The sequence below is a fragment of the Mus pahari genome, chromosome 13 (assembly GCF_900095145.1).
Source record: "Mus pahari chromosome 13, PAHARI_EIJ_v1.1, whole genome shotgun sequence".
In the NCBI taxonomy this organism is placed as follows: domain Eukaryota; kingdom Metazoa; phylum Chordata; class Mammalia; order Rodentia; family Muridae; genus Mus; species Mus pahari.
In genome coordinates, this window is record NC_034602.1 from 76135572 (window position 1) to 76163469 (window position 27898).

Consider the following 27898-nt stretch of genomic DNA (forward strand, 5'->3'; position numbering starts at 1 on the left):
TTTCCCCCTTGATCACTAATTGAGAAAATACCTTACAGATGGATCTCATGTAGGCATTTCCTCAACTAAAGCTCCTTTCTCTGTGATAACTCCAGCTGTGTCAAGTTGACACAAAATTAGCCAGTACAGGCAGCAAACATCACTGCTCAGGTAAGGGATCATCATATCACAAGATCTGTGTGATCTGACTGGTATACATGCACACCTTTAGTACACACCTTTAAGGTAAAAGGAGGTTTAATTTAACAGGGAGGTCTAATTGAGGGCAGATAAAATGACAAATAATGACAAATCAGAAAGTTTTGAAAGAATGAGTCAGAGATACACCTAACTCTCAGGAGAACAGCACAGGAAAGAGCTGTGCTGTTTTAAGAAGGGAGCTATTTAAATAAAGATGGAGAGGAGGTTTTAGATAGGTATTGGGGGCAGGGTAACCATAATCATAATATATTGCATTTAAAAAAATCTCTTTTCAAAGAAGCAAAATAGAAAAGAAAAATATGTAAATTTAAAAATGGAATTTGTATGATGGTAACATGTTCATTTGTATTTGTATCAGAAGCTATTTAAAGGCAAAGCATATATAATAAGTAAATTGAAAGCCAGTGCAGTGAATGCATTGCTGTGGAGTTGAGTTCCTTCAGTTGAGTGCAGGTCAACAGAAACAGCTGAAAACAGAGAATAAGAAGGAGCTAGAATGTGAGAACAAGTTACTAAGTGAGTCTGAGGCCAAGCAGAGCAATTAAGTCAGAAGCTAAGAGAAGTCAGCTTGGAGAGGAGTTTGAGCCAGAACAGCTGAGTTGAACCAACCAGTCAGATTTCAGAAAGTACTTGAAAGGTTGAACTTATTCAGCAGTAAGCCTCTGAGATGACAAATACAACTATCAAATAAAAGTATTTTTCTAACCTTTATTTTGTATTAGTAAATGAATCATACTTGCATAGACCCAGTTTCTAGGTAGGTTGTCACATTTGTCCAAGATTACAAATGAACATGATCAGTCCTGGGCAGAGCTGGCACTCAAGAACCTCTCTAACATTCAGAATCAGCTTAACTCCAAGGAGCTCAGACACAACCTTGTTCACAGGTAAGACATCTCCTACCCCAGTACCTGACCTATCAGGGACTCCCATGGTGGCCAGTGGAGGCAGGTTTTATCTGCCCTGCACTGTCAGAGATACGTCTTCCTTCTGGCCCACAACTTGGCTGGGGCAGAGCCATCACTCCAGACCCCTCCCACACCCTAAGACACTTTGAGTCAGGAGCCACTACCTAATTTGCATCACAGGTAAAACAGCCCTGCCAATACCTGACCTAACTGGGAACCCCCTGCCCCCCAAATGGGTCCCAGCAGAGGTGGACCCTATCTGCCCTACTCTGTCAGAGACACAATTTCATTCAAGCCTACAACTCAGGCAAGGGCAGATCTGGCATTCCAGACCCTCCCCCTCCCCCCCCCCCAGATGCAGCCTCACTCCAAGCAGTTCTGCATAACAAGGCTCGATCATAGGTGGGACAAATCCAGTCAGAGACATCAAGGACAGTTAACACCTGAGTTAACCAGATGGTGAGAGGCAAGCCGAAGAACATGGAATAGAAACCATTGCCACTTGGCACCATCAGAATCTAGTTCTCCTACCACAGCAAGCCCTGGATTCCCTAACACACCTGAAAAGCAAGATTCCAACCTAAAATCCCATCTCATGAAAATGATGGACTACACAAATAATTTCCTTAAAGAAATACAGGAGAACACAGGTAAACAGATAGAAACCCTTAAAGAGGAAACACATAAATCCCTTAAGGAAACACAGGAAAACACAAGCAAACAGGTGAAGGGGTTGAACAACACTGTCTAGGATCTAAAAATGTAAATAAAAACAATAGAGAAAACACAAATGGAAAACCTAGGAACGAGATCAGGTGTTACAGATGTAAGCATCACCAACAGAATACAGGAAATAGAAGAGAGAATCTTAGGCATAGAAGATACCTTAGAAGATACTGATACAACAATCAAAGAAAATACAAAGTGCAGTGCCAGGCAGTGGTAGCACATATCTTTAATCCCAGCACTTGGGAGACAGAGCCAGGCAGATTTCTGAGTTCAAGGCCAGCCTGGTCTACAGAGTGAGTTTCAGGACAGACAGGGGGAAAAAAGAAAGAAAGAAAGAAAGAAAGAAAGAAAGAAAGAAAGAAAGAAAGAAAGAAAGAAACAAAGAAAGAAACAAAGAAAGAAACAAAGAAAGGAAGAGAGAGAAAGAAAAGGGAAAATACAAAGTGCAAAAAGCTTCTAACCCAAAACATCCAGGAAATCCAGGACACAATGAAAAGACCAAACCTAAAAACAATAGCAATCAAAGAGACAGAAGATTCCCAATTCAAAGGGCAAGGAAACATCTTCAACAAAATCATAGAAGAAAACTTCCCTAACCTAAAAAAAAAGAGATGGTCTTAAATATACTTGAATCCTACAGAACACCAAATAGATTTGACCAGAAAAGAAAGTCCTCTTGTCAGATAATAATCAAAACATTAAATGCACAGAACAAAGAAAATATTAAAAATGGTAAGGGAAAAAGTCCAAATAACATATAAAGGCAGACCTATCAGAATTACACTAGACTTCTAAATAGAGACTATGAAAGAAAGAAGATCTTGGGAAAATCTCATACAGACCCTAAGGAACAGAAATGCCAGCTCAGGCTATTATACCCAGCAAAATTCTCAATCACCATAGATAGAGAAACCAACATATTCCATGACAAAATGAAATTTAAACTATATCTTTCCACTATTCCATCCCTACAGAGGATAATAGAAGGAAAACTCCAACACAAAGAGGGAAACTACACACACAAAGTCCAAGAAATTATTCATCTCACAACAAACTCAAAGGAAGAAAATCATATAAAGATAATGCCATCGTTAACAACAAAATTAACAGGAACCAACAATCATTGGTCTTTAATATCTCTCAACACCAATGAACTCAATTCCCCAATAAAAGACATAGGCTAACAAAGTGGATACATAAACAGGACTCAGCATTTTGTTGCCCACAAGAAACACACATCAGTGACAAAGACAGACACTGCCTCAGACTAAAATGCTTGAAAAAAACCTTTCCAAGCAAATGATCCTAAGACACAAGCTGGAGTATGTAGCTGACTTTTCCTGTCCAATCACTTTAAATATTAATACAACAAGAAACCTGTGATTGGACAGGGAAAAGGGAGGTGGAACAAAGAGTTGCAGAGATGGAGATGAAGGACACAGGAGGAAGAAGGAAGGAAGATGGAGCAGAAGGAAGATGATTCAGATTCTGCATGGCTTTAAATAGCCACAGGTAGCTATAAATATCATAAAGGATAGACTAATTGGAATAACTTGTCTAACCTAGGTGGGCAGCTTGTATCCATTGGCTCTGAAATTATTGTGTGGGCATCTTATAAATTGAGAATTTACTGATTATATAAATCTGATTAACTATAAGCTTCAAGGGGGTTGATTTGATTTACTGGGTCATTAGAAAGTGGAACCACTGACAAAAGCGGGTTATGGCTGAGAAGGAACTAGTGGCTCTGAAGCAAAGGAACCAGAGCGGGGTGGGGGGGGGGGNGACTGAGATTGGTAACTGCATGCAGCTAGCCATGGAGGCAGTGGGGTTGGTGGGGTAGAGAGGAGCTGGATATAGCATGGGAACTTGCCATTTTTTAAAATTATTTCCAGCAACAGCAGCAGCCATTCTAATATTCAATAAAATAGACTTTCTACCAAAAGTTATCAAAAGAGATGGGAAAGACACTTCATTCTCATCTATGCTGAACATCTATGCCCCAAATACTAGGGAACCCACATTTGTAAAAGAAACATTGCTAAAGCTGAAAGCACACATTGATCTTCACACAATAATAGTGGGAGACTCCAACACCCCACTCTCACCAATGGACAGTTCATGGAAACAGAAACTAACTAGACACAGAAAAACTAAAAAAAGTTATGAACCAAATGGATTTAACAGATATCTACAGAACATTTCAACCCAAACAAAAAAATATGCCTTTTCTCAGCACCTCGTGGTACCTTCTACAAACTGACCATAAATAATCACAAAATAAACCTCAACAGATACAAGAAGATTGAAATAATCCCATGCAGTTTATCAGATTACCACAGTCTAAGGCCCATCTTTAATAACAGCAAAACAACAGAAATCCCACATACACATGGAAATTGAATAACTCTCTACTCAATGATAACTTGGTCAGGGAAGAAATAAAGAAACAAATAAAAGAATTTCTAGAATTTAACGACAATGAAGACATAGCATAGTCAAAATTATGGAACACAATGAAAGCGGTGCTAAGAGAAAAATCATAGCACTGAGTAACTTCATATAGAAATTGGAAAGATCCTATACTAGCAACTTTTTTTTATTAGATATTTTCTTTATTTATATTTCAAATGCTATCCCAAAAGTTCCCTATACCCTCCCCTCACCCTGCTCCCCAACCCACCCACTCCCACTTTTTGGCCCTGGTGTTCTCCTGTATGGGGCATATAAAGTTTGCAAGACCTAGGGGCCTCTCTTACCAATATTGGCTGACTAGGCCATCTTCTGCTACATATGCATCTAGAGACACAAGCTCTGGGGGTACTGGTTAGTTCATATTGTTGTTACACCTATGGGGTTGCAGACCCCTTCAGCTCCTTGGGTACTTTCTCTAGCTCCTCCATTGGGGACCCTGTGTTCCATCCAATAGATGACTTACACTAGTAACTTAACAGCACATCTGAAAGCTCCAGAACAGAAAGAAGGAAACACACACAAGAGTAGTAGAGCATAGGAAATAATCCAACTCAGAGCTGAAATCAACCATTTAGAAACAAAGAGAATGATGCAAAGAATCAACAAAACTAAGAGCTGGTTCTTTGAGAAAATCAAGAAGATAGATAAACCCCTAGCCAAACTATATAAAGGGCTCTGATACAGTTTCAAAATTACCAAAATCAGAGAAGAAAAGGGAGACATAACAACAGAAACGGAGAAAACAAACAAACATCAGATCCTATTACAAAAACCTATATTCAACAAAACTGGAAAATCTAGATGAAATGAATCATTTTCTAGACAGATACCAGCTACCAAAGTTAAATCAAGACCAGATAAACTATCTAAACTGTCTCAAAACCCTTAAGGGAATAGAAGTAGTCATTTAAAGTCTCCCAATCAAGGAAAGCCCTGGGCCAGATGGTTTTAGTGCAGAACTCTATCAGACCTCAAAGAAGATCTAATACCAAACTCCTCAAACTATTCCATAAAACAGAAACAGAAGGAACACTACCAAATTCTTTCTATGTAGCCAGAGTTACCTAAACAAAATACCCATGGAAGGAGTTGCAGAGACAAAGTTCAGAGCTGAGAGGAAAGAAAGGACCATCCAGAGACTGCCCGACCCGGGAATCCATCCCATATACAACCACCAAACCCAGACACTATTGCATATGCCAGAAAGCTTTTGCTGACAGGACCCTGATATAGCTATCTCTTGTGAGACTATGCCAGAAGTGGATGCTCACAGTCAGGCCCCTAATGAAGGAGCTGATGAAAGTACCTAAGAAAGGAGCTAAAGGGGTCTGCAACCCTATAGGAGGAACAACAATATGAACTAACCAGTACCCCTCAGAGCTCTGTCTCTAGTTGCATATGCAGCAGAGGATGGCCTAGTAGGCCATCAATGGGAGGAGAGACCCTAAGTCTTGCGAAGATCATATGCCCCAGTACAGGGAAATGCCAGGGCCAGGAATCAGGAGTGGGTGGGTTGGGGAGCAGGGCAGGGGGATGGTATAAGGGACTTTTGTGATAGCATTTGAATTGTAAATGAAGAAAATATCTAATAAAAAAGAATAACCAATAAACTAGAATATCACAATTCTCATTTTGAAGATAAGGGAATTAGTTTTATTTATGTGTAAATTAGGGAATGTGTGTATGTGTGTCTGTGTGTGTGTCTGTATACATGTATGTACATGTGCATGGAAAATATGTATTGGTGCTAGAACTGATGCCAGAAGAGTGCTTTGGATCCCATGGCATGAAGCTATAGGCAGGAATGAGCTGCTGGACACAGGAGCTTAGGACGAAGTTCAGGTCCTCTAGGTGAGGAACACATGCTCTAAAAGACAAGCCACTTGTCCGGTCAGACAACTGTTTATTTTGAGAGATAGTTCATTGTTCCTGGGGCAATACAGTTTCTGGTTACAATTGAATAGTGGTCCGAATACACTGTAGTGTGTAGGGGCTTCTCAGTTTTCTTCCAAGGATATAGAAGAAGGAACAAAGCAGATTTTTGTACCTGCCTATAATACCTCACTAACACGAAATTCACAAACACTTGCTAAGTGTTTCTCTTACTGATTCAATGTTAGGAAAGAGTTATTAATCAAAAATATCATTTACTATTTGACATTTATCCTCTGTAGTTCTGTGTCTTAAGTGACATCAGAGATGAACTAGAGCTATCAGGGAACTTTAGTTTCACACTGGGGGAATCTGCAAGCAGATCGAGAAGAGCATATGACTATCTCAGTGAGGATTTATTGCTGATACACGGTAACTCACCTTCTGTGGAATCTGGGCAAGGCCTGCTGCAATCACATTGGCCCTTTCTTCCGTTATGCTACCCACCATGGACCCCAGGGAAAACACCACAACACCATGTTCTCCAGATGACTGGACGAAGTCTTCTATTTCCTATTAATGAAATATCAGACCATTACAAAGAACAGCAGCACAAAACAACTTGCACAAAGACGTACATTCATGGGAGGAAACTGAGGAATCTCAGAAGTGATAAGAATAGCAGGTCCTTTAAAACTCTTCATATCTACATATAAGATGTACACGCGTAACCAGTTGTACACAGGCTACAGTTCTCCTAGTCATACAAATAGCCCTGGGTTATTTTCATCTTGAAAAACAAGTTTTTTAGAAATTAAATCCAAAGTTCTTTTCCCTACTTGTTCCTTTGACTACTAAACATCTGCTTTCTCTTTATATAACTTCAACTGGTGTATATAGTTTATACTAGATTTTTCTTATTTTCTTTCTTTTATACTAGCTCAGTTAATTTAGTGTACTGTTATTAAAGTCATGCTGCGCTTCTCTGTATCATATATTTTAAAGGTTTGGATATTCCTTTGTATTTGTACACACACACACATAAACACACTATATATATGTATACATTTATGTATTTGTAAATATGCAATGTGTGAATATATGTATGTAGATGTACATAAATAAATATGTAAACATGTAAATACATGCATATATGTATATACATATATTTATATACATTTATTCAACATTTCTAGTTATATCTAAGTTGCTTCTCTCTTTTTTAAATTTTTTAAAATTATTTTATTAGATACTTTCTTCATTTACATTTCAAAAGCTATCCTGAATGTCCCCTTTACCCTCCCCCCGCCCTGCTCCCCTGCCCACTCACTCCCACTTCTTGGCCCTGGTGCTCCCCTCTATGGGGCATATAAAGTTCGCAAGACCAAGGGGCCTCTTGTCCCAATGATGGCTGAGTATGCCATCTTCTGCTACATATGCAGCTAAAGACACGAGCTCTGGGGTACTGGTTAGTTTATGTTGTTCCACCTATAGGGTTGCAGACCCCTTCAAGGTTGCTTCTCTCCTTAGTTACTGTTCTAACAAGTATATTATATATATATATATATATATATATATATATATATATATACATATATATATATATTCATCAACATTTCTAGTTATATCTAGGTTGCTTCCCTCTTTTGTAAGTACTGTTCTAATATTGGGTGAAAATAGAATAATTTAATCAACCTATAAAAGAAAATATTTAACTGGAGGCTTGCTTCCAGTTTTAGGGGTTTAATATACTTATTATTGATTAGCAGTCAGGCAGGCATGTCAGTAGAATAAAAGCCCAGATCTCAACCTAATTCATATGTTGCAGATAGAGAGAAAGAGACCAGGCATGGCTTAGGCTTCTGAAACCTCAAAGTCCATCTCCAGTGACACATTTTCTCCAATAAAGCCAGACCTCCTAATCCTTCTTAAGTAGTTCACCAATTGGGAAGTAAGCATTCAAATAGGAACCTATGGGGGCCCTTCTCATGCAACCCACCCCTCTCCCTTGAGGAAGAGTGATGCTCTGATCATCCTTGCATTACTGTCTCATTGAGACCCTTCATTCAGTTGTTCTACATGCATGCTCAAGAGTGGAATTCATGGACCTTAAATCTATTTTTAGTTTTCTTAGGAATAGCCCATTCTCATGCACTTAATAAGTTCAAGAAATTTGTTTTCATTTTTCTTGGAGTATTGAATTAAGGTAAATAGTACATTCACCCACTTAAATGATTATCAGTTCTTTATTTTGAAAATGCAGCATAATTCTCTTTTAGCTCTTCTGAAATACACGGCAAATTTTAAAGTGTAGGTATTTTCTACTCCTGATGTACTGTGTCAAATATGTATTGAACTGCACAGAAGTTTGTGAATATCTCATAGTATGAAGCAGTTGGTTTATAGGAACAACAATTCCCACCACAAAGAAGAAAAAGAATCAAAAGTTGGTGACTAGGGTTGAAAATTTGTTTCTGGAACATCAATCCACTGGCCATTCTTCCCAATTACCATGTGTAGACTTCCCTCTGGCCCCTCTTTTCTGTTTCCTTTCAGCAGCACTGAGCATGTTGGGCCAGCTCTCAACTACTGGCCTCAGCCTCAGCACACCCTTTATGTCCTCGCTCTGTACCTCCCTCCTCTCTTTCCTGTTGGCATTGCCATCCCCTTACTGTAAAGACAATCTCCTCTAAACACTGCTGGCCTGCACAAAACTTAGGAATCTTTTCTTTTCTTTTCTTTTCTTTTCTTTTCTTTTCTTTTCTTTTCTTTTCTTTTCTTTTCTTTCCTTTTCTTTTCTCTTCTTTTTCTTTTTAGATTTCTTAATAACTATATACATCCCAATTATATTTTAAAACAGCCATGTCATCTTTTATGTAACATCATCATTGTATAACTAAAGGAGGTTTCTCCACAGACATCTCTTCCTAGAGTAGAAAAAAGCTTCACTTTCTTTGCATCGTGAAGTGTTAATGTGAGTTAAAATCACATCACATCCCTTTGTACCTGCAGGGTGCATATACAATTGATTTATAGACATTATCTAAGAGCAGCTTTAGAGACCAGGGAGATTCTGAGATTTGTTAAATGAGCAAACTATGTGCCTTATTTTGTCCCATATCTTGACTCCTCTTTTACTGCCAGACAACTTGGCCTTCCCTCACTGTAACATTTACACTATTTTGTTTCTTCTTCACAGTGAAACTTCAAAGTAGAACTGTTGGTGTTTCTAGGTAAGCCTGTGCACACTCTGTTTCCCTGTATGCTCTCTGTGTGCTTACCTCTGGATTGTACTTGTTAGTTATCTGTGTGTTCTGCTTGAGTCACGTATGTTTTCTCTGTGCTGAGTAGGATTCTAACTGTCCCTGTCCTTAGATATCCACAGGTTCCATACAGGAAATGCAGATTCTTGTGATGGAACAGATACAGGTCTTTCTGCTGGCTGTTGTCTTTACCTAAATTCCTGTGATGTTCTGAGTTGGACACAAAGATTCTGAAGGAATAAAATAGAAACACTAGTGTTGCAACTGCAAGGGAAACAGAATCAAGAAAACGGGAATATAGTTACCTTAGGCAGGGGCTTGGCAGGTCTGCAGTGGAGGCCACCAACAAAATCAAAATTTGGTAAGACAGGATGAGGAAATTCCAAATCCCAGTAGGTCCTAATGAGCCATATATCTGCTTTTGCCATAGTCTCTGAGAGTGTTGTGGGTCTTCCTGAAGAGGAGTCAGAGCAATGAAGATATAAGATGTGACAAAATGTCAGGTGAATATGACTATGCCAGGTAGCCTTCTGGAAGCACTTTTGTTTATGCAGCCAGAGATGTTTACAAGTGTGGGACTTAGTATGAAAAAAATATGTATATGTGTGTGTTGTCATGTATGTATATGTATATATGTATGTATGTATATATGTATGTATATAGGTGTGTTTGTATGTGTGTAATGTTTTAAAAAATTTGTAATATATATGTTTCTCATATGTATGCTTAGAGATGTATAAATTCATTGTATGAGTATCTGTGAAAAGTTACCACAATTGTAACCTTGTTAATTTATAAGTATTAAGATATGCCATTGAAATACAGTCAAATGCCATTATTTAGGAATCCTAACTTAGGGAACCACTTTTCCCTTTAACTCTAGATGTAATATGTCCTATGTAGCAGCCAGAACCTTTATGTGCACTCCTATTAATGAACTGAGACTCTGGCACTGTCTGGTTTTGAGACAGTTGGACACAGCCTAGAGTGGTTCCTCAGTCCCTAATGTAGCCACAGCGGACCCTGAATGCTAGATCTTCATTCTCATCTCAGTTGTAGAGATGGAAGGTGTGTGCACCCCAGCCAAGTGCAAACATTTAAGGGGATTCTGTTTCAGCATTTCATTAAGACAGTGTCTTACTATGTAACCCTGGTTGCCCTCAGAGAGAAATTTTGATTATGCCTGAATTCTTTTATTTTGCTCTTGATTCATGACTGATTGTTTAATAATTGGGTATGTATAGATGTGTTTACAGATAATATGGATACATGCCTTAAAATATGGATAGAGACATGTATGTTCATTAAACATATTTTAAAACACTGTAAGTAATATCCAATATGTCTACATTTCAAGATTCTATGTTTGAAACACAATTTCAACCGACTCCAATAAACCAATTAGATTCCCCCATGTTTTGCATTCACATATTTCCTCTGTGTAGAGAAGAGATAGCAAATTCACAGCTGTGCAGAAGTTTAGTAGGTTAAAGGGGGAAGATCTTTCAAATCATAATGCATTAGAAGGTAAAGGTATTTCATGCAAGCTAAAGACTTGAGTACCATCCCTTACCAAGCCTAAACACCTAAATTGATTCCCAAGAACATACACAGAGGTAGAAATAAAAACTCTTCAAAGTTTAATCCGGTCTCTACATAAGCAATACAGAGCACAATCTCCCTCTCCCATGACACAAGGTGCATGTTCATACACATGATGACATCATTGGGAAGAGAGGCCCCTTGATCTTGCAAACTTTATATGACCCAGCACAGGGGAATGCCAGGGCCAAGAAGTGGGAGTGGGTAGGTAGGGGAGCAGGGGCGGGGGGAGGGTATAGGGAACTTTCTGGATAGCATTTGAAATGTAAATAAAGAAAATATCTAATAAAAAATTAAAATAAAATAGCAATGAACACAATAAAATGACAAAGATAGTAATCACAATGAAGGCACCAATCAGGTAAAAATGCAGTTTTAAAACACGAGGGAAAATGTCTTGGGCCTATGCAATTTCTTAGAGAAGTAAAGTTTTGTTATGTGGGTGTGTGCTGACAATTCATAGACAAGGTTTTACAACTGACAATGGAATACAAAGTTCTTTATAATGCTTGAATTTGACAGATAATTTTCTAGGTTTTCCATCATTTTATTTAGGAGAGACAAATCATTCCTCTGTTAATCCTGTTCTTTGACATTCACATTCAATGACACAGCAAATTGAGAATCCAACAATCCCAACTGAAAAGGGCACTTACCTAATACATCAGTATAAAGCTGATTCCACTTCTTCTCATTAAATGTTTGGAACCAAAAGTCAAAACACAGCATATAGATGACGTTTCTCACTCTCTCCATGAAAGTCATTCTATCGCTCAATTCTGACATAACAACAGGCACATAGGAAGGAGGCAGTGGGAGTCCCCCACTGTACTTCTCATAAGTGGAGCCAGGAAAGAAGCGGAGACTGTACACGAGGGGGATCTTGAGAACTTCAGCCAGCAGGTCACCACAGGGTATGAAGGGATCTGCCAGGATCACATCAAACCTTGATTTTTGTAGCTTTGTCATGAGTTCTTTGTTGAAAACTACATCTTTACAGAGACTTTCATGATACTCTGAATCTACCCAAACCATTTCTTGCAACATTAAGAAGTATCCCCAAAATGACTGCTTTGGCAGCTCGTAAATATATTTTCTGAGTGAATCCCAGAAAAATTCCTCTAACTCCGATAAGGAGTATGATGTAGGATAAGTCTCGAATTCAATAGCAGATGTGTTGTCAACCTCATAAGAAAAGGATGCTGAAGGTCTCAGAACAATCACTTCATGACCCTTCTTCAGAAGCTCATCTAGGATTATCCTTAAGTTGAGCCAATGGCTGAACTCCATTGGCCACACCAGCACCTTCCCACCAGTCCCAGATCCAAAGAAGCCACTCAGCTGGAGCAGGAGCAGGAACAGGGCTGCTGTCATTTTCACAGGCATCTTGGTTGAATTCAGACCTACCTTCCAAAGGGTGACTGCTCAGTTCTTGCAGATATAGAAAGAGTAATAATCAGTCAGTTAAAGTGTAACTTGTACACACCAAAGCAAATAAAAATGGGATAGTCACAGTCTCTGGAGGGCAAGTGCCAAAACCTGGATGCAGATGTGAAGGTGGGAAATGACTCTGGGATTCTCAGTGATCTTGAATGTGTACTGTATTTGGAGAACACTGAAAAGGACAATCTCTCTCTCCCTCCCTTCTACTCTCTCTTTCTCCTAATGTAGCCTCTTTGATAAGGAACCTGAAGTAAAGGCATAACTGTTCAGTCACACTTTTATAAATACCACAGTTCTGTGTTTTGTCATGTGAATATTGGCAACACCGACCAGTTACCATACTACTTAGTGATTTTAAGTATATGGCTCAGAGGTCTATAGTATAGTCTCATAATTAAACACACTGCACTTACATTTAGAGCATATTGTAATCTAGATAGAAGCCCTGTTCTTGTAGCCTTTCCATTAGCTCCAGATCTACCCTATCAAGAACCTGCTTACTTGTAACTAGTCAGTCTGGCAAGAGTGAAGAGACAAGGAGGCATTTGTGTTTTTCTCTTTGACTCTCAAGACTATTAAAAGACTTTCCCCAGTATCCCTCTGCTAGGAGAAGAAATGCTTCATCTCTGGGGACACCCAGAGGAGGAATTTGTTTCCAGGAGGCCCATTTACAAGCTAGGGGTGGCTGACATTTCTGGAGACTGGAAGCTGAGTTAATGGTGGGCAAAGTCCCATGCCATTCCTGGAAAGCTTAGCTGTGCAAATGACTTGTAAGAATCCCAAAGAGTTAAGGGTGACTGGCTCCTTTTGTCTCTCTTCCTAAAGTGATCACAGTGAATATATTTTCCTTCTGCATTTCACTATTAATTTGGCTCTTTTATGGACTTATTGAACTAGGTTTGTTTGTAAGTGACAGCTTACGTTCCCCTATATTGTTTTTCCTGTAGTGACCATGCCTTAGTCATCTTTATATAGAACAAAGTAATACTTAGTAAATGGTTTTTGAATGAATCCATAAATCTAGTTCTCTAATTCTGCTAACAAGTAGCATATAATTCTAAATGTAAAAACAGGACTGTCCTCTGATATCATAGCTATTTCAGACAGAACTTGATAGTGCTATACTAGAAATGGGAAGAGTGTCTCAAGGCATAGTGTGATTTGTAAATATTGAGGACAGTGTTTTTTTAAATTTTTTTTGTTGCTTTTTAATTAATAAAAACCAGGATTTTCTTTTCCAAGTTTTGAACCTGATGGCTGTATAACGTTAAAAAAACAGTTAAATGTTAACCAGTTTATATAAAAACAATTTTCTTTGACAGAGAATCTTCAATATTTAAATGAACAATAATAAATAACCAAATAACATAGATCAGCTCATTTAGCTGCTTCAGTCTATATTTTGCATTCAACCTCTCAACACTAGGTCTATGAAGTATAATTTTCCTTAAAAGAAATCTAACATTCACCAAATAAATGAATGATTCTTATTGTCTAAATGGTCACTGGGTAGATTCTGAAGTACTTGCCTCTTAGGAACTATCCCTTCTTTTGACTCAGAAGAGAAGCTGATGCCTGATACCAATGTTGGGTCATAAATTTGTGCCAGACAGGATACACAATGTAGATGAGACCCTGTTGCTATGTTCTTGTAAATGAATATTGTATGAAAATGACTTCTAATTACGTACACCCAAAGATTAAACATCTCTGAACTCTCATCAGAATTTTTTTTTGTAGTCAATAGTTATTGACATAGAGACTCACAACTGGCAAAGGTGCAGAGCATAAGAAACTCTAAGCCATAAACGGGACATGTATATCACATGGTATCCTTCCGAGCCTCAGGTCATTGCTATAGAAAGCTTGTAAGAGAAAGAGGTGGTAGATAACTACAAGGAAGCTCTTTCTTTCATATTCAACAGTCTCTGTTGAGGATTTGTCTTTTGCTATGTATGTAATGCTATATACTAGCATCCCAAGGTATTTGGTCATTGCCCAGGAATGAGAGAATCAACACATAGGCCCACATAACCATGTAACCTTGGTATTCAAATTATTACTATTTGGTGAGTAAAGATGCCTCCATCCTATAGCTGGGCAGAAGAAAGATAGGTTGAATTTTTAGTTCCCAGGTTTGAAGGAAGAGAGAAGAAGATGCAGAGAAGAGCAGACACCATGGGGTAGGTCAGTCATCAAAATATGGCCAAGATGGATGGCTAAGTGAAGTTAAGAACATCCCAGATGGGTCATGGTGAGATATAACTCAGGGTTATGGATAGGGAAGTAGATGCTAATAGCCTAGATGGTAGATATTTGCCCTGCTTCAGAGCTGAGTAAGGCTTAATATAAACATGAATGTTGCTTGTATTTTAACTGGGAACTGAATGATCCAAGGCAGGGTAAAACCTTGATGGAGATTAAAATTTACTACTGCATCATCTGCACATATCGACTCCTAGGGACTGGGACATCATGAAAAATCCCCATACAAGTACAAGATGGAGAGAGTCTCAGGATGGAGAGCACAGGTGACCACAGAGTCCCAGCCCTAGCTGGGGAGCTATTAGTAATTGGTACTGCTGGGAGAAGGAGAGTCAGATCTTATTGTTTTAAAAAATATTATCTGTAGCAACTCCATACTACTCTAGTGCAAGGCCACATATTCATGATATATGGGTAGTACACTTTGAACATGATTGATATGAAAAAGAAAAAAAACAAACAACACAATGTTCAGTCCCTAGGGAATGGAGATGGATCTGGGAGGAGTTGGCTGAAGAGTTAAATATAATCAAAACATATTATGCAAATTTCCCAACTCAGTGCTGAAGAGAGGACTCAGTGGGTAAGAGCACTGGCTACAGTTCCGGAGAATAGGAATTCAATTCCCTACATGTACATGGTCACTCTAGTTCAGAACTCATGGGCATCCGAGATACAAGTGGTGTAGAGACATATTATATATAAAACTCTCTCTCTCTCTCTCTCTCTCTCTCTCTATATATATATATATATATATATATATATATATATATGTCACTCATATATATATATATATATATATGTGTGTGTATACATATACATACACACATAACATACAATTATTTATTTTATTTTTATTTTATTGTTTTTTGAGTCAAGGATTTTCTGTATAGTTCTGGCTATCCTGGAACTTCCTTGGTAGGCCAGGCTGGCCTGGAACTCAGAGATTCCTACCTCTGGAGTGCAGGGATTAAAAGGTATATGTCACTGTGCCTGGCTACTGTTTTATTTTATTTGTAATTTTTACATTAAAAATTAAAAAAGAAGACGTTTAAGTCAGGCCGGTAAGATGGCACTCATCTTTGATACCAGCACTCAGGAGGCAGATGCAAGTAGATCTCTATGAGTTCAAGGCTAGCCTGGCTTACAGTGAGAGTTTGAAGACTGCTAGAGCACTAATGAGATTCTGTTTCAAATATATAAGTCAACAAACACAAAGGTGTACAAATGAAAGAAAAGAAAGAGATAAATAAGCAAGTTTTATTACAAACCCTGAGTCTGCAATGTTGACTCAACAGTCAACAGATGAGAGCACTGGCTGCCTTTCCAGAGGACCCAGTTAGATTCCCAGGATTCACAGACATCTGTAACTCCAGTTCAAAGGTATCCTGTGCCATATTCTATGTACCAAGCATGCATATAGTGCACACACACACACACACACACACACATACACACACACACACNCACACACACATACACACACACACACTCAGACACACACACACACACACACACACTCAGACACACACACACACACACACTCAGACACACACACACACACACACACACACACACACACACAAACACGTTGTGAGAACAAAAATTGGTATCTCAAATGTAATTCTGTGCAAGTAGCCTTGGAGGACTAGGATCTCTTATGAAGGCATTTGTTTAGAATATGAACTACAGTATGGAAATTAATGTGGCAATATGCCTCTAAATTCAAGATAAGTGGAGCCTTGAATTAAACACCAATTAAGGCAGAAAGGGGGTGTTTACAGTGAACCTTGGAGTGAACCCATCAGCAGGAACCAATTTGATCTCAGATAAAGTGAACTTTGGTTTCAGCTCAGGATTGTTTTGTATCCAAGTATTGGCAGAAGCCAGAGCCTGCTTCTGTTGTAACTTTAAGTTACTCCCTGTGAAAAAAGTATTCTGTTGACCTTTCATTGCAAAGTTTTTGTTTGGCCAGTGTTTCCTTTATAGCAAGGTCCTGTACCTGGCATTTTGGCATAATCTCTTTGTAAATCCACAGAACTCTTGGCAAGCTTCAGCTCTCTTTCTTATTTTGCCATCATAAAGGTTATCTACATCATGTGATCATGTCAGCTCAGGGTCATGAGATAGAGTACTTGTTTGTTTATTTTTTGTTGTTGTTATTAATAAAAGCATTTCATCAGCATGCAGAAATTACACTGTGACTAGAACATTTCTTCCAGTTTCTAGAATAGCACTATCAAGCTGTGTCTGAATTAGCTAGGATATCAGATAAGAAAAGATCTGATTTTATAATGAGAATTGTATACTACCCATGAACAACTCAAAGTGTACACCAGGATTACAGAACTAGATTTATGGGTTCATAAAAAAAAACAAACAAAAATAAAACTCCAAAAGAACAAAATGTTCTCTAAGTATTACATTGCTCTAAGGAGTGAAGACATAAAGATGACTAAGCCATGGTATCTTTCCAGGAGAAACTTAATATAGTGAGATGCAAGTTGTCAGTGAAGGGGCAAATGAGGGCTCTAACCACTCACTATGACATTTGGTGTTTTATTCCTGATGCTCAGGAATCTGGGATTTTTTTCCAACATGAACAAAAATGAAATCCATTGGCTACACAAGAGCAGTAACTGTTATAACTGGCATATAAATATGGAGTTGAGTGAGGTCTGAGTTCTGTAAAATAACCAGAAACAATGACTTTCCTTATACAGATGAAAAAGTGAGTCTATTTCAAAAGTATGACACATGAACATTATTATTTATGAGTAGTAAAAGGAAAAAAAAAAACAAGTAAGGAAGAAAAATAGTCCACCAAATGAAGTCAGAGCAGGCCTGGCATTTGTAAAGGTAAGTGATAGACGTGTTTTGCAAAGGCTTTATGCCCATGCAAAGTATGTGAACCACAGTTAAGCTCAGTGATTGTTGTTGGGGAGAGTTCCTCTTTGTTGGTTGACTCTGATCCAAATCCTTATTTAGCTTTCTTGTTCAATCCAGGACCCACCTACTAGGGATGATCCTTGTCCACAACAGGCTAAGCTTCCCCCCCCCCCAACCCTCACTGGCCTTCCCCACTCTATATTATTTAAATTATCCCAGGAAACTTGTCCACAGGCCAGACTTTCCTCTCAGATGACTCAAATTTTGTCAAGTTAGCAACTGAATTTAACCCAGATGGATTACAAATATTTTCCAGCTGGACTTAAATAACAGGACACAAAGTTGGCATTGGGACATATTGGATGAGGTCAGTGGGAAGCAGAAAGGTGATCAAAAGGAAAGATTTTTTTAAATATTTTATTGAACCAAGGTAAGAAATTCTGTATGAATGAATTAAACAAAATCAGCCAAGTCGATTGTGTGTCTGTGGGGGGATATTTCAGATACGAAATGTCACATGAGCTAGGTGATGGTATGACTTAAAAATAGGATCTTCTCTTGGATGTGGGCTTTCAAAGTGAGAAAGAATGGAACATTTGGCAGCTTAAATCTACTTCCAAAGGCAGAATGAGAATGACAGTGTTCAGGTCAGTTGTGAGTAAGAGATAAGAAGGAAAGTAAATTAATAGTCTTGCCAAGTCAAAGAACTCCCAAGTACTGGAACTCATGTCAGGAGCAGTAAGAGTAAGTATGCTTGAAAATTACCGTTTGAAAAATGCCTTTGATTGAAGGAGGGTAGCCTCCACCACAGGCCCTTTAGGGAATATTTGTTGGAAGTTTGCTGTGCCCAAAGATAATCAGAAACAATGGCTTTCCTTATATTGATGGAAAAGTGAGTCTATTTCAAAAGTTCCATACCTGAATGCTATTGTTTATGAGGAATAAAAAAAGGGGGGAAAGAAAACAAAAAAAAGGAAGGAAAGAAATATAGTCCATTAAACGAAGACAGAGCATGCTGGGCATTTGTAAAAAAGTAACTGATATTTAGAGGTATTCTGCAAAGGCTTTATGCCAATGCAAACTTTATGAACCACCTCAGTGATTGTTGTTGGGGAGAGCTCCTCACTTCCATCAAAACATTCTAAATTGAGCACATAATTTTGCTTCTAGAGCCCTGAGTGTATATCTTGCATAAATCTTTGCATGCCTTCAACATATAGTGCAACAATGAGAGTTACCTTTAATGAAGCCCTGACCCTGTCTCGTTTCAGAGGGAAGGCACCTGGACTGACAACAGGTTCCTGCTGGGAGCAGCAGGCAGGGGCTCTTCTCTCAGGACTCTTCATGCCTTCAGCCTTCAGCCTTCATGAAGCTACTCCTTTTTCTTCTTTCCCACATTAGCAGTCTTATGGCAACAAAAGAGGCAACATTTTGCGATGATGAATACCACAGCTACCACACAGACCAACAGGAACCCAATCACATCCAGAGAGTGGTACTGGAACCAGCTAAGGTCATGCAGAGCTGGGCGAAGGTGCTTGGCTCCTTTATTGCGCATGACATACTCGATCCAGAAGACAGCTCGGTCCAAGGGCTTCATTGGCTGGTCATGGTGGATTCTGGATAATCTCAAGGCATTCTCTTTATAGCTGAAAGGACAATGCATACAACTAAAATTAAAGAGAAGCTAATTTGCCGACTTACCTATTGGTTTGGGGAAAAGACCCACAAGAGACTCAAAATGAATGGCAAAAATTTCCCACACAGGTTCTATGTTTAATGAGGTGACAGGGAGGACAGTTGAGTGATAGGGAAGTCAGTGAAAAAGTCTTGTTTAGTACAGGTTTTTTTCTGAACTTGGTGTGCAGTTGACACTGGTCTGGAAGTACTTAATGAAGTCCTGAATTCACCTTCAACTAATGAACAGTGTACACCAGCACCTCAATTACACATGTTGGCTTATTTTTGCTTTATTTCCCCATAGAACACTTATTTTTAATTTGAATTTTGAAGTTGAGCAATATTTCACACATTGGCAAGAGAAAGTGTGCATATGTATGTGTGTGTGATTTAAGAACAAGAAGTGGATACTGAGTTCTTTTAAGCTCCACAGGGTCATACTTCATGCTGGATGACTCCTCTCTAGTTTTGGTTTCTCCTCTTCTCTTCTATCTATGTTTCCTAATTTTTTTTTTATATAATCAGATTCATGTTTTGAAAACACTTGTTATCATTCTTCCTTGAACAGAATTTCCACCAGACTTCTGACTGGACAGAAACCAATGCAGTTCTGTTCCTGGACTAGGAAACTGTATGTAAGAACCAGGCACACTTTCTCCTGTCATTCCTGGACTAGGAGGCTGTGTATGTAAGAAGCAGGTGCACTTTCTCCTGTTATTCCTGGACTAGGAGACTGTGTATGTAAGAACCAGGTACAATTTCTCCGGTTATTTTGCCTCTGGATATTCTCATTAGGAACATCTGTCTATTGGAAAACCTTGAAACTATGAACAGTGTTCTCTGCGTATGGTAATGATGTAATACTGTCTCTCATTTTTTCAGTACTGGTTATGCAATATCACATATCATTATACAAATCAAAGTTTTAACAAAAGTTTTATAGCTTCAGAATATATGGGTAAATGTTTAACCTTCCATTAAGATCAAGGTTCATGATTACTATGTGCATTCTATTATATCTTGAAATAGTGCCCTTGTTACCAATAGGTGTATATTTGTGATATTATTTATGTGTATAGAATAGTTTAAGACTAATCATGTCCCATTCACTGAAATATAAATTTAGAGTAACTTTATTGTTAAAATAAGCACATATTTCAGATATGCAATATCACAAAGTTATTCAAAATTATTCTCCTTCAAATAGGATAAAATCAATCTGATGTTGTGAATCTATCAATATTTTTAAAGGAATAGTTATTCACACCAAGCATGAATGCACATATTTTTAATCCCAACACTCAGGAGACTGAAGCAGGCACACTTATATGAGTTCATGGCTGGTATTATGGTTATATAGTACAAAACAAAAAAGAAAAGAAAGAAAAACCTTAAAAAAAACAACTTCAAACAAGGAAACAAACAACAAATAGACTCACAAAGGGTCATTAATGACAGTCTTCAAGGCAGCGAGAAGGTCTGTAGTTGACATTGTTTCGAAGTCTACTTTAACAGCAGCTCCCTTGGCTACTATGTGATTAATATTATCATGTTGATCCGCAAACAAGGGAATACCAACAATAGGAATGCCATGATACATCGCCTCATAGATGCCATTGGTTCCACCATGAGCTACAAAAGCTTTGGTTTTTGGATGACCTGCAGTGAGAAGTTTTACATAATTATTGATCATAATATTAAAGAGAGGGGAAATATGAAGGCTCAGAAGGGGGCTGATATCAAGTAAGTATATTCCTATAGCCCCAAACCTGCACTGGAACTTTGCCTTACCAAGAAGGTCATTCTGGGGAATCCACTTGTAGAGCCGAGTGTTGGATCCTAAGGTGTCTGGTTTCTTACCATCAAATCTCCACAGAACCTGTTACACACACACACTACCTTATTTAATTAAAGAAATCCAAGGATTTGGCATATTTTGATTCTAGAGAATTGAGATTACTCAATTGAACATTATCCAGATGATGGACTATAAAATTTAAGAGAAGGGAAATCTAAAAGAGTATGAGATGTTAAAAGACTGAAATAAAATAATTCGTTTTCTATACATGGCTTCTTAATAACTTGAGCATGACATTTAATTATACTAATTTTATATATCTGATAATTAATTACAAGTTCTTGTATACATGACATTTTTAGATAGTTAATATAGTCCTTATTGGGAAAGCAGTGTTAAATTAGTAATAGTTTATGATTATGTATATTTCATATATAATCCTATATATAGAATATATGTAAATATTATATATTATCAGTATTACATCTTTTTAAATCATAGCCACATAGTTTTACCTATATTTTCGTGTTCTTTCAGGTATTCATTATAATTAGGTTTATTTTGATCTATAATATAATACATGATATAATTTCCCATTTCTAAAAATAATTTCTTTCTTACCAGCAAGTATACTTCATTTCAGATAAAGTTTATTAAGGACTGTTCATGAAAAAAATGTCAATAGGAAAATTGAAAATATGCTTTGTATTGTTCTGTATACACTTCATGTCTAATATCAAACTGAGTTGTAAAGTACAAGGAATTTTCACAAATTGAAATAATAACTGTCAGTCTTTACTTTCTGTTAACTTCCTGTTTAGTAAAATAAAAAATTATCTTCACAATAGGAGATATCAGTATCAAGTAATAGAGTAAATGTAGTACAAACATCAGAAGACTTCTGCTTTTAGGAAGTAATTCAACAATACAGTTTATGAAGTTGGGAGCTGCAGGATTCTTCCTACACTGTCTTTGCTTACATAAGACTCCATCTTAAAATACAGCCTCATTCACCATCCAGAAAATCATGTTTATCTGATGTGCTAGAAGCATAGTTCCTGTTGATGAGTTCATAATTTTATAATCCTGGGTTCACTGCAGTCAGTGCCTATTTTTTATCTCTTCTGTTATATTTTCCTACAACAGTCATTGGCAAGAAGATATTTTCCTCATGCTTTACAGATATTTTTGTTTCATTTTATGTGTATGGTGTTTTGCCTGCTTGTAATTCAGTGTATGCACTGTGACTGTTCTGTCTGGGGCCTGAAGAACACATGAGATTCCCTGGCAATTGAGTTGGGGATACTTGTGAGCTACTATGTAAGTCCTAGCAATCAAGCCCAGTTCCTCTGGAATAGCAGCCTGTGCTCTTAGTGCATCACCGAGGCATCTTTCTAGCCCCAGCATAATATTCCTCATTATTGTAGTTCCTCCTTATGTTTCTCCTTCCTTCCATCCTCTCTTTCTTTTACTTCTCTTCTTTTGAGACACTGACACACTGAATGACTTCAAAAAGCTTGGGAATCAAAATGAAGTGTGAACTGATTATAAATATGAATAAAAAGACCTACTTCAGATCTTTAAGTGCCAACATGTCAGGTATGCACAAACATGCTGGATCTAAGTGTGATCTTTCAGGTTATAATGTGAATCAGAACCAAACTAATATTTTATCTTCTGCAATTCATACTTTTCTATTTAATGTGGTGTTTGAAATGCATAGGAAAGGACCCATTAATTTACATTTCACAGCAATTTTCCCTACTGCAATCCTTGTAGAGTTCAATAGCCTTATTATACATTTGTCCACCTAGTGAACACTTTATGTTACCTTCTGTGGAATCTGGGCAAGAGCAGAAGCAACTACATTGGCCTTTTCTTCTTTCATGTTTTTAACCATTGATCCCAGAGAAAACACCACCACACCATGTTCTCCAGAGCTCTGAACAAATTCTTCCATTTCCTATGAAGACAGTTGAAACTTCACAAATGAATGGCTGAATGGGAAGCATTGTCTAAAGAACTGAGACAAACATTACCAGAGAAATTACTGGAAGTATTTTAGGGAGACCAGTGTATCCATTGCCTCAGCAGTCATGTGTTCATGGAGAGTACATTTGTGCTGTAGTACAATTTATCAACATACGAAAATTAGAGGATAGAATTATTGTTAGTAGAGTTGTCACTGAAATTTAGAGTTTCATTAGGAGTTATTTTCAAAACAACATGAAAAGGAGGGAGAAAATTTATAAGATCCAGGGTATACCAGGTATAATAAGACTGAGGTTCATATAAACTCACAGAGACTGTAGCAGCATGTCTAAGACCTGCCCAGGTTCAAGGCAGATGATGTTCCTCCACAGAGAGTAGATAATGTTCATGGACTTCCACTTCTAACAAAGAAGCTATTTGCAACTGATATCTGATAACAAAGGGGAAAATCATCTTTCCCCAATAGAGAGTGACTGGGGAAATCAATCCTTCACCGGAGCAGGCCCCGAGACCAGGAATAGTCAGCCACCCAAAATAAATGCCAGCCTTTTGTTTGTTTGTTTGTTTTATGAAACCTTTTGTGTGCTTTTTCTTTCCTTTCATTTTGCTTGAGTATTTTTGGTCTTATTGTTTCTAAGTTGATTCCTTTGATTTTCTTTTTTTTGTGATTTCTTTGAGAGAAATGAGAGGGAAGAGCAGCAAAGGAGGGAGTAGAAAAGAAGAAGAATGGTAGGGAAGGAGGGAGAGAGGGAGATGAGAGATAGAGAGGAACTCTAATAGGGGGACCAGGATGTAGGCAAAATTTGGGGCATAAATAAATTAATTAATTGAAAAAATTATTGAAAAGAAAGAAATTATCTTTAGTACATTCTAAATAAAAGTAATGTGTTTCTACTGCCATAAAAAAGAAAGAAAAAAAAAAGAAGAGAAAACTCCATGACATAGAATAAAAAGCAGTAATGTATTGAATAACCATAGTAGCCCTGGGAGTATCTTGGGAACTGAAAAATAGGAGTACCTTATAGTAAAAGCTTATGAAGAACAAAAAAAATTTATCAAAAGAAGAGACTCTCTAAAGAGTTGTATAATATTTGTAAATTGTTAAGTGAGTATGCTAATTAAAAAAACTCTCTAACATTAGAAGAAATAAGAATTCAATTAACTTAGGCAAATGATTCAAAGTAGTTGTTCCCTCAGATGCAAATAGAGTATAATTATCTGAAAGCCTTCCAATAATTTCAGCTATTAGAAAAAGTCAATTCAAAATATATCAACATTCCATCATAATCCACTTATCATGAATGTCACAAAAATTTATGTAATATAAAAATGCTCCTACAGATATTATGGAAATTTGAACATTTATGCATTTATCACATTTGGAAATGTAAAATGAGATAAAAACATAAATAAGCTTCTTCATATAAAAAACCGCCTATATGATATGTATAGTTAACCTATGCCATTCTTTGGTGATATATGAGGGAAATAATTGCAAGTGAAAAATCCACATAATAATGTTTATTACATCACTATTCAAAATCCCCCAATATAGAGTTAGCTTAGATATTCTTCAACTGATAAATGTGTATCAAAGTGTTGGTATATATACCTAACTGTGTTTTACTTAGATAGTAAAATATTATTATTATTAAATAACTTAGGAAAATAGCTATTGTTTACAGGACAGGAGGCTAATCAATAAGCCAGAAACAGAAAGATACGTGTTGTTTTCTTTTGTATGTGGAAACTACAAAGACGAAAACAAAATCCTTGCAGAACCTAAGTGTAGAAAGACTACAAGGAAGTGGAAAGGTTAAAAGAGAGCCATGTGTGGAACATGCTTACATGAAGCTGTACAAAACCGCCTGCCTGTCATGTCATCATCCTGCTTATCTAAGTCTGTAGTTCTTTCAATGGTTCTTTCAATTTTCTGTTTATCTCTCTCTTCTTTTCATTCATTAATCTAACTCTGTACATTGGCCAGGTCATTGTAACTTCACAAGGATTTTAGGACATTACCTCTCATCTCTGTTGGATATATCTTCAACCTATCTGTTTATCTAATATAACACAATATATAATGTTTATTACACTGTATATAACAGCTCTTCATCACTATAATATTTCCAAGTAGAATATAATTTCTAGTTAGTGAAGAAATTGATTCCTTATTTCTTTAGCTGTTCAGCATGTCTCTGGCATTTAGTATATGTTCTTGAAGAGAATATAAACTCTCTTTTATGAGTTACCTAAGCACTGTTAAATCACTGACAACATTCTAAAATGATTTGATACTTTGCTTAAGAGTAAGGAGCCCCAGAGATGTGAGGAAATAATGTATATCTCAATTGTCAGAGCATTCTAATCCACTTTACATATGTCTCATTAAACCAAACATCTGGAAATAGTGGTGAAGAATTGTTTCCATGAAAAAGGAAAAACAGTTTATCAAGGGAAACAATATAGGCTTACCTTAGGCAGTGGTTTGGCTGGTTTGCAATGGAGTCCTCCAACAAAGTCAAAATTAGGCAAGAAAGGGTGAGGAAATTCCAAATCCCAGAAGGTTCGAATGAGCCATATATCTGCCTTCCCCATCATCTCAGTTAATGTTGTGGGTCTCCCTGCACCCCCAAACACATAAAAATACACAACGGTGAGAGGAGTTTGGAATAAAGCCTGTGATTTCTGCAAGTGAGTTGAGGTCATTTAGACAAGCAATTTAAAATGTTCCAATTATGATTTATGATATAATTGTATTAACATAAATATTGTGTGAAAATTACATTGATTTCCAATGTTGCACCAATAAATTTGAAACAATTTGCCTCTTGCAAAGAAGCTTGAAAATGCTTAGAAACACAGCTTTTGTAGAAAATTTAGACTATTTTACACATTTTAGTAGCTATTCTCTTGATTTCTGACTCTTGAAATGCACTGTGATATTCGATAAGGAATGACTAATTTTCTTTTATCCCTGCTGTACTATGTCCTTTACAGTTAGTATTACTAACTTGGTAGTATATGTCAAAGTTATAGCTGGATATTTCTATAAGTAGTTAATATTTAAATTGTTTCTCCTAATAAATTAGGTAATATTTTATTTAATGAAATGGTATTTTAAAAATAAATTAATAAAAACCTGTGCATTTCATATCAAGATTTAAGGCTTTTATTAAGTTTTATGGATCCGAGCCATCTCAAATTCTAAGAAAATCAAGTTGCTTTGACTCTTTCTGGTTCTAGTGATACAATTTAACTGTGAATAAGCTTTCATGATTTTCTTGATATATAAGTTAGTAACTTTTATAAGGAAATGTGTTTTCTTCAGTGCTACACACACAGTTGTGGTAATGAGTTATGACTCTGTGGTGTTCTCATTTACAGATATTAAAGCACTCAATAAAACCTGGAGTTTTTTTTTTTTTTTATACTTAGACAACATAGAGCAGATCAAATGATTACCAAGAGAAATCTTCCTTGTCTAATTTTGCAGGGTAGTAATTTCTGGAGTGTTCTGAATAGTTACTCTATAGTAGTTTGCCTTGTTTAAAGGCTATGTGAGTGTTTTCTATTTTTACTTTATCAGTTCACAATTAAGAATCTTACTAAGTTTTTATATTCATCTATATACGTTCACATTCAAAGTAGCATCAAGTTAGGAATTTACAGTAACAATGAAATGCAGTTTACCTAGAACATCACTGTAAAACTGACTCCAGGATTTCTCATTAAATGGTTGAAACCAAAAGTCAAAATACAGCACCTGTAACATATTCTTCACCCTTTCCACAAATGTCATGTGATCACTTAATTCTGACAGAACCACAGGCACATAGGAAGTGGGGAGCGGAAGGCCCCCACTGTACTTTTCATATTTATATCCAGGAGTGAAGCGGAGACTGTACACTAAAGGTGTGTTAAGCAGTTCTGCTAGCAGCTCACCACAGGGACCCATGCCATCTGCGAGAATGACATCAAACTTAGATCCTTGGAGTTTTTTCATGAGACTCTTGTTCCAAACTACTTCTTTGCAGAAACTTTCAATGATGTCTGAATATTCACTGAAGATTTTTTGCAGTTTTGAATAAAATGTCCAAAATGAATGTTTTTTAAAATCGTATGTCCATTCTCCTATCCAATTTTGAAAAGCATATTCAAGTTCATCTTTACTCAAAGGTACAGAATAAATTTCAAAATTAATAGAAGATTCATTGCTAGACCCAATTAGGATGGAAGCAGAAGATACAAGAACGGTGACTTCATGACCTCTCTGGACAAGTTCATCCAGAATTATTTTTATATTCATCCAGTGGCTGTATTCTGTGGGCCACACCAGCACTTTCCCACAGGCTCCAGGTCTAATATAGCACATGAGCTGTATCAACAGAAAAACTGAAGCCTGTTTAATAGACATCTTGCTGAAAGAGAATGCTTTTGATATTTGTTATTCTTTTCAGTTTTTCCTGCTTTTATGGAAGTTCTGTCAATGAAGAAGTTAACATATAACTTCTAACCACATCACTGACTAGATGAGTCTGATGGTGTAATGTCCTATGTAAATACACACATGGAACATGAACTCGAGGTTAACAAAGTTTGTTTTTTTTTTTTTTGTCCCTGATAGTATTGTGCTACAATTGATTCACTTCTTTTTTTCTTTTTTTTTAATTTATTTTTTTAAATTTATTTATTATTATTTTCTTTATTTACATTTCAAATGCTATCCCGAAAGTTCCCTATACTCCCCGACCCCTACCGACCCTGCTCCCCTACCCACC

General features: G+C 37.1%; 1 protein-coding gene across 1 annotated transcript in view; it reads right to left on the reverse strand.

Moving 5' to 3' along the window:
- Positions 1 to 27549, reverse strand: part of LOC110330325 — a 32419-nt gene extending 4870 nt beyond the window's left edge. The window contains exons 1-10 of the mRNA XM_029545020.1: positions 26811 to 27549; positions 25593 to 25741; positions 22957 to 23088; positions 21119 to 21206; positions 20767 to 20986; positions 19024 to 19296; positions 18413 to 18522; positions 11707 to 12474; positions 9754 to 9902; positions 6593 to 6758 (exon numbers count right to left, since the gene is read on the reverse strand). Coding sequence (XP_029400880.1) covers positions 6593 to 6758; positions 9754 to 9902; positions 11707 to 12474; positions 18413 to 18522; positions 19024 to 19296; positions 20767 to 20986; positions 21119 to 21206; positions 22957 to 23088; positions 25593 to 25741; positions 26811 to 27534 — 2779 coding nt within the window. The 5' untranslated portion in view covers positions 27535 to 27549. The remainder of the gene's footprint in view (positions 1 to 6592; positions 6759 to 9753; positions 9903 to 11706; positions 12475 to 18412; positions 18523 to 19023; positions 19297 to 20766; positions 20987 to 21118; positions 21207 to 22956; positions 23089 to 25592; positions 25742 to 26810) is intronic.
- Between the last annotated feature and the right edge of the window lie 349 nt (positions 27550 to 27898).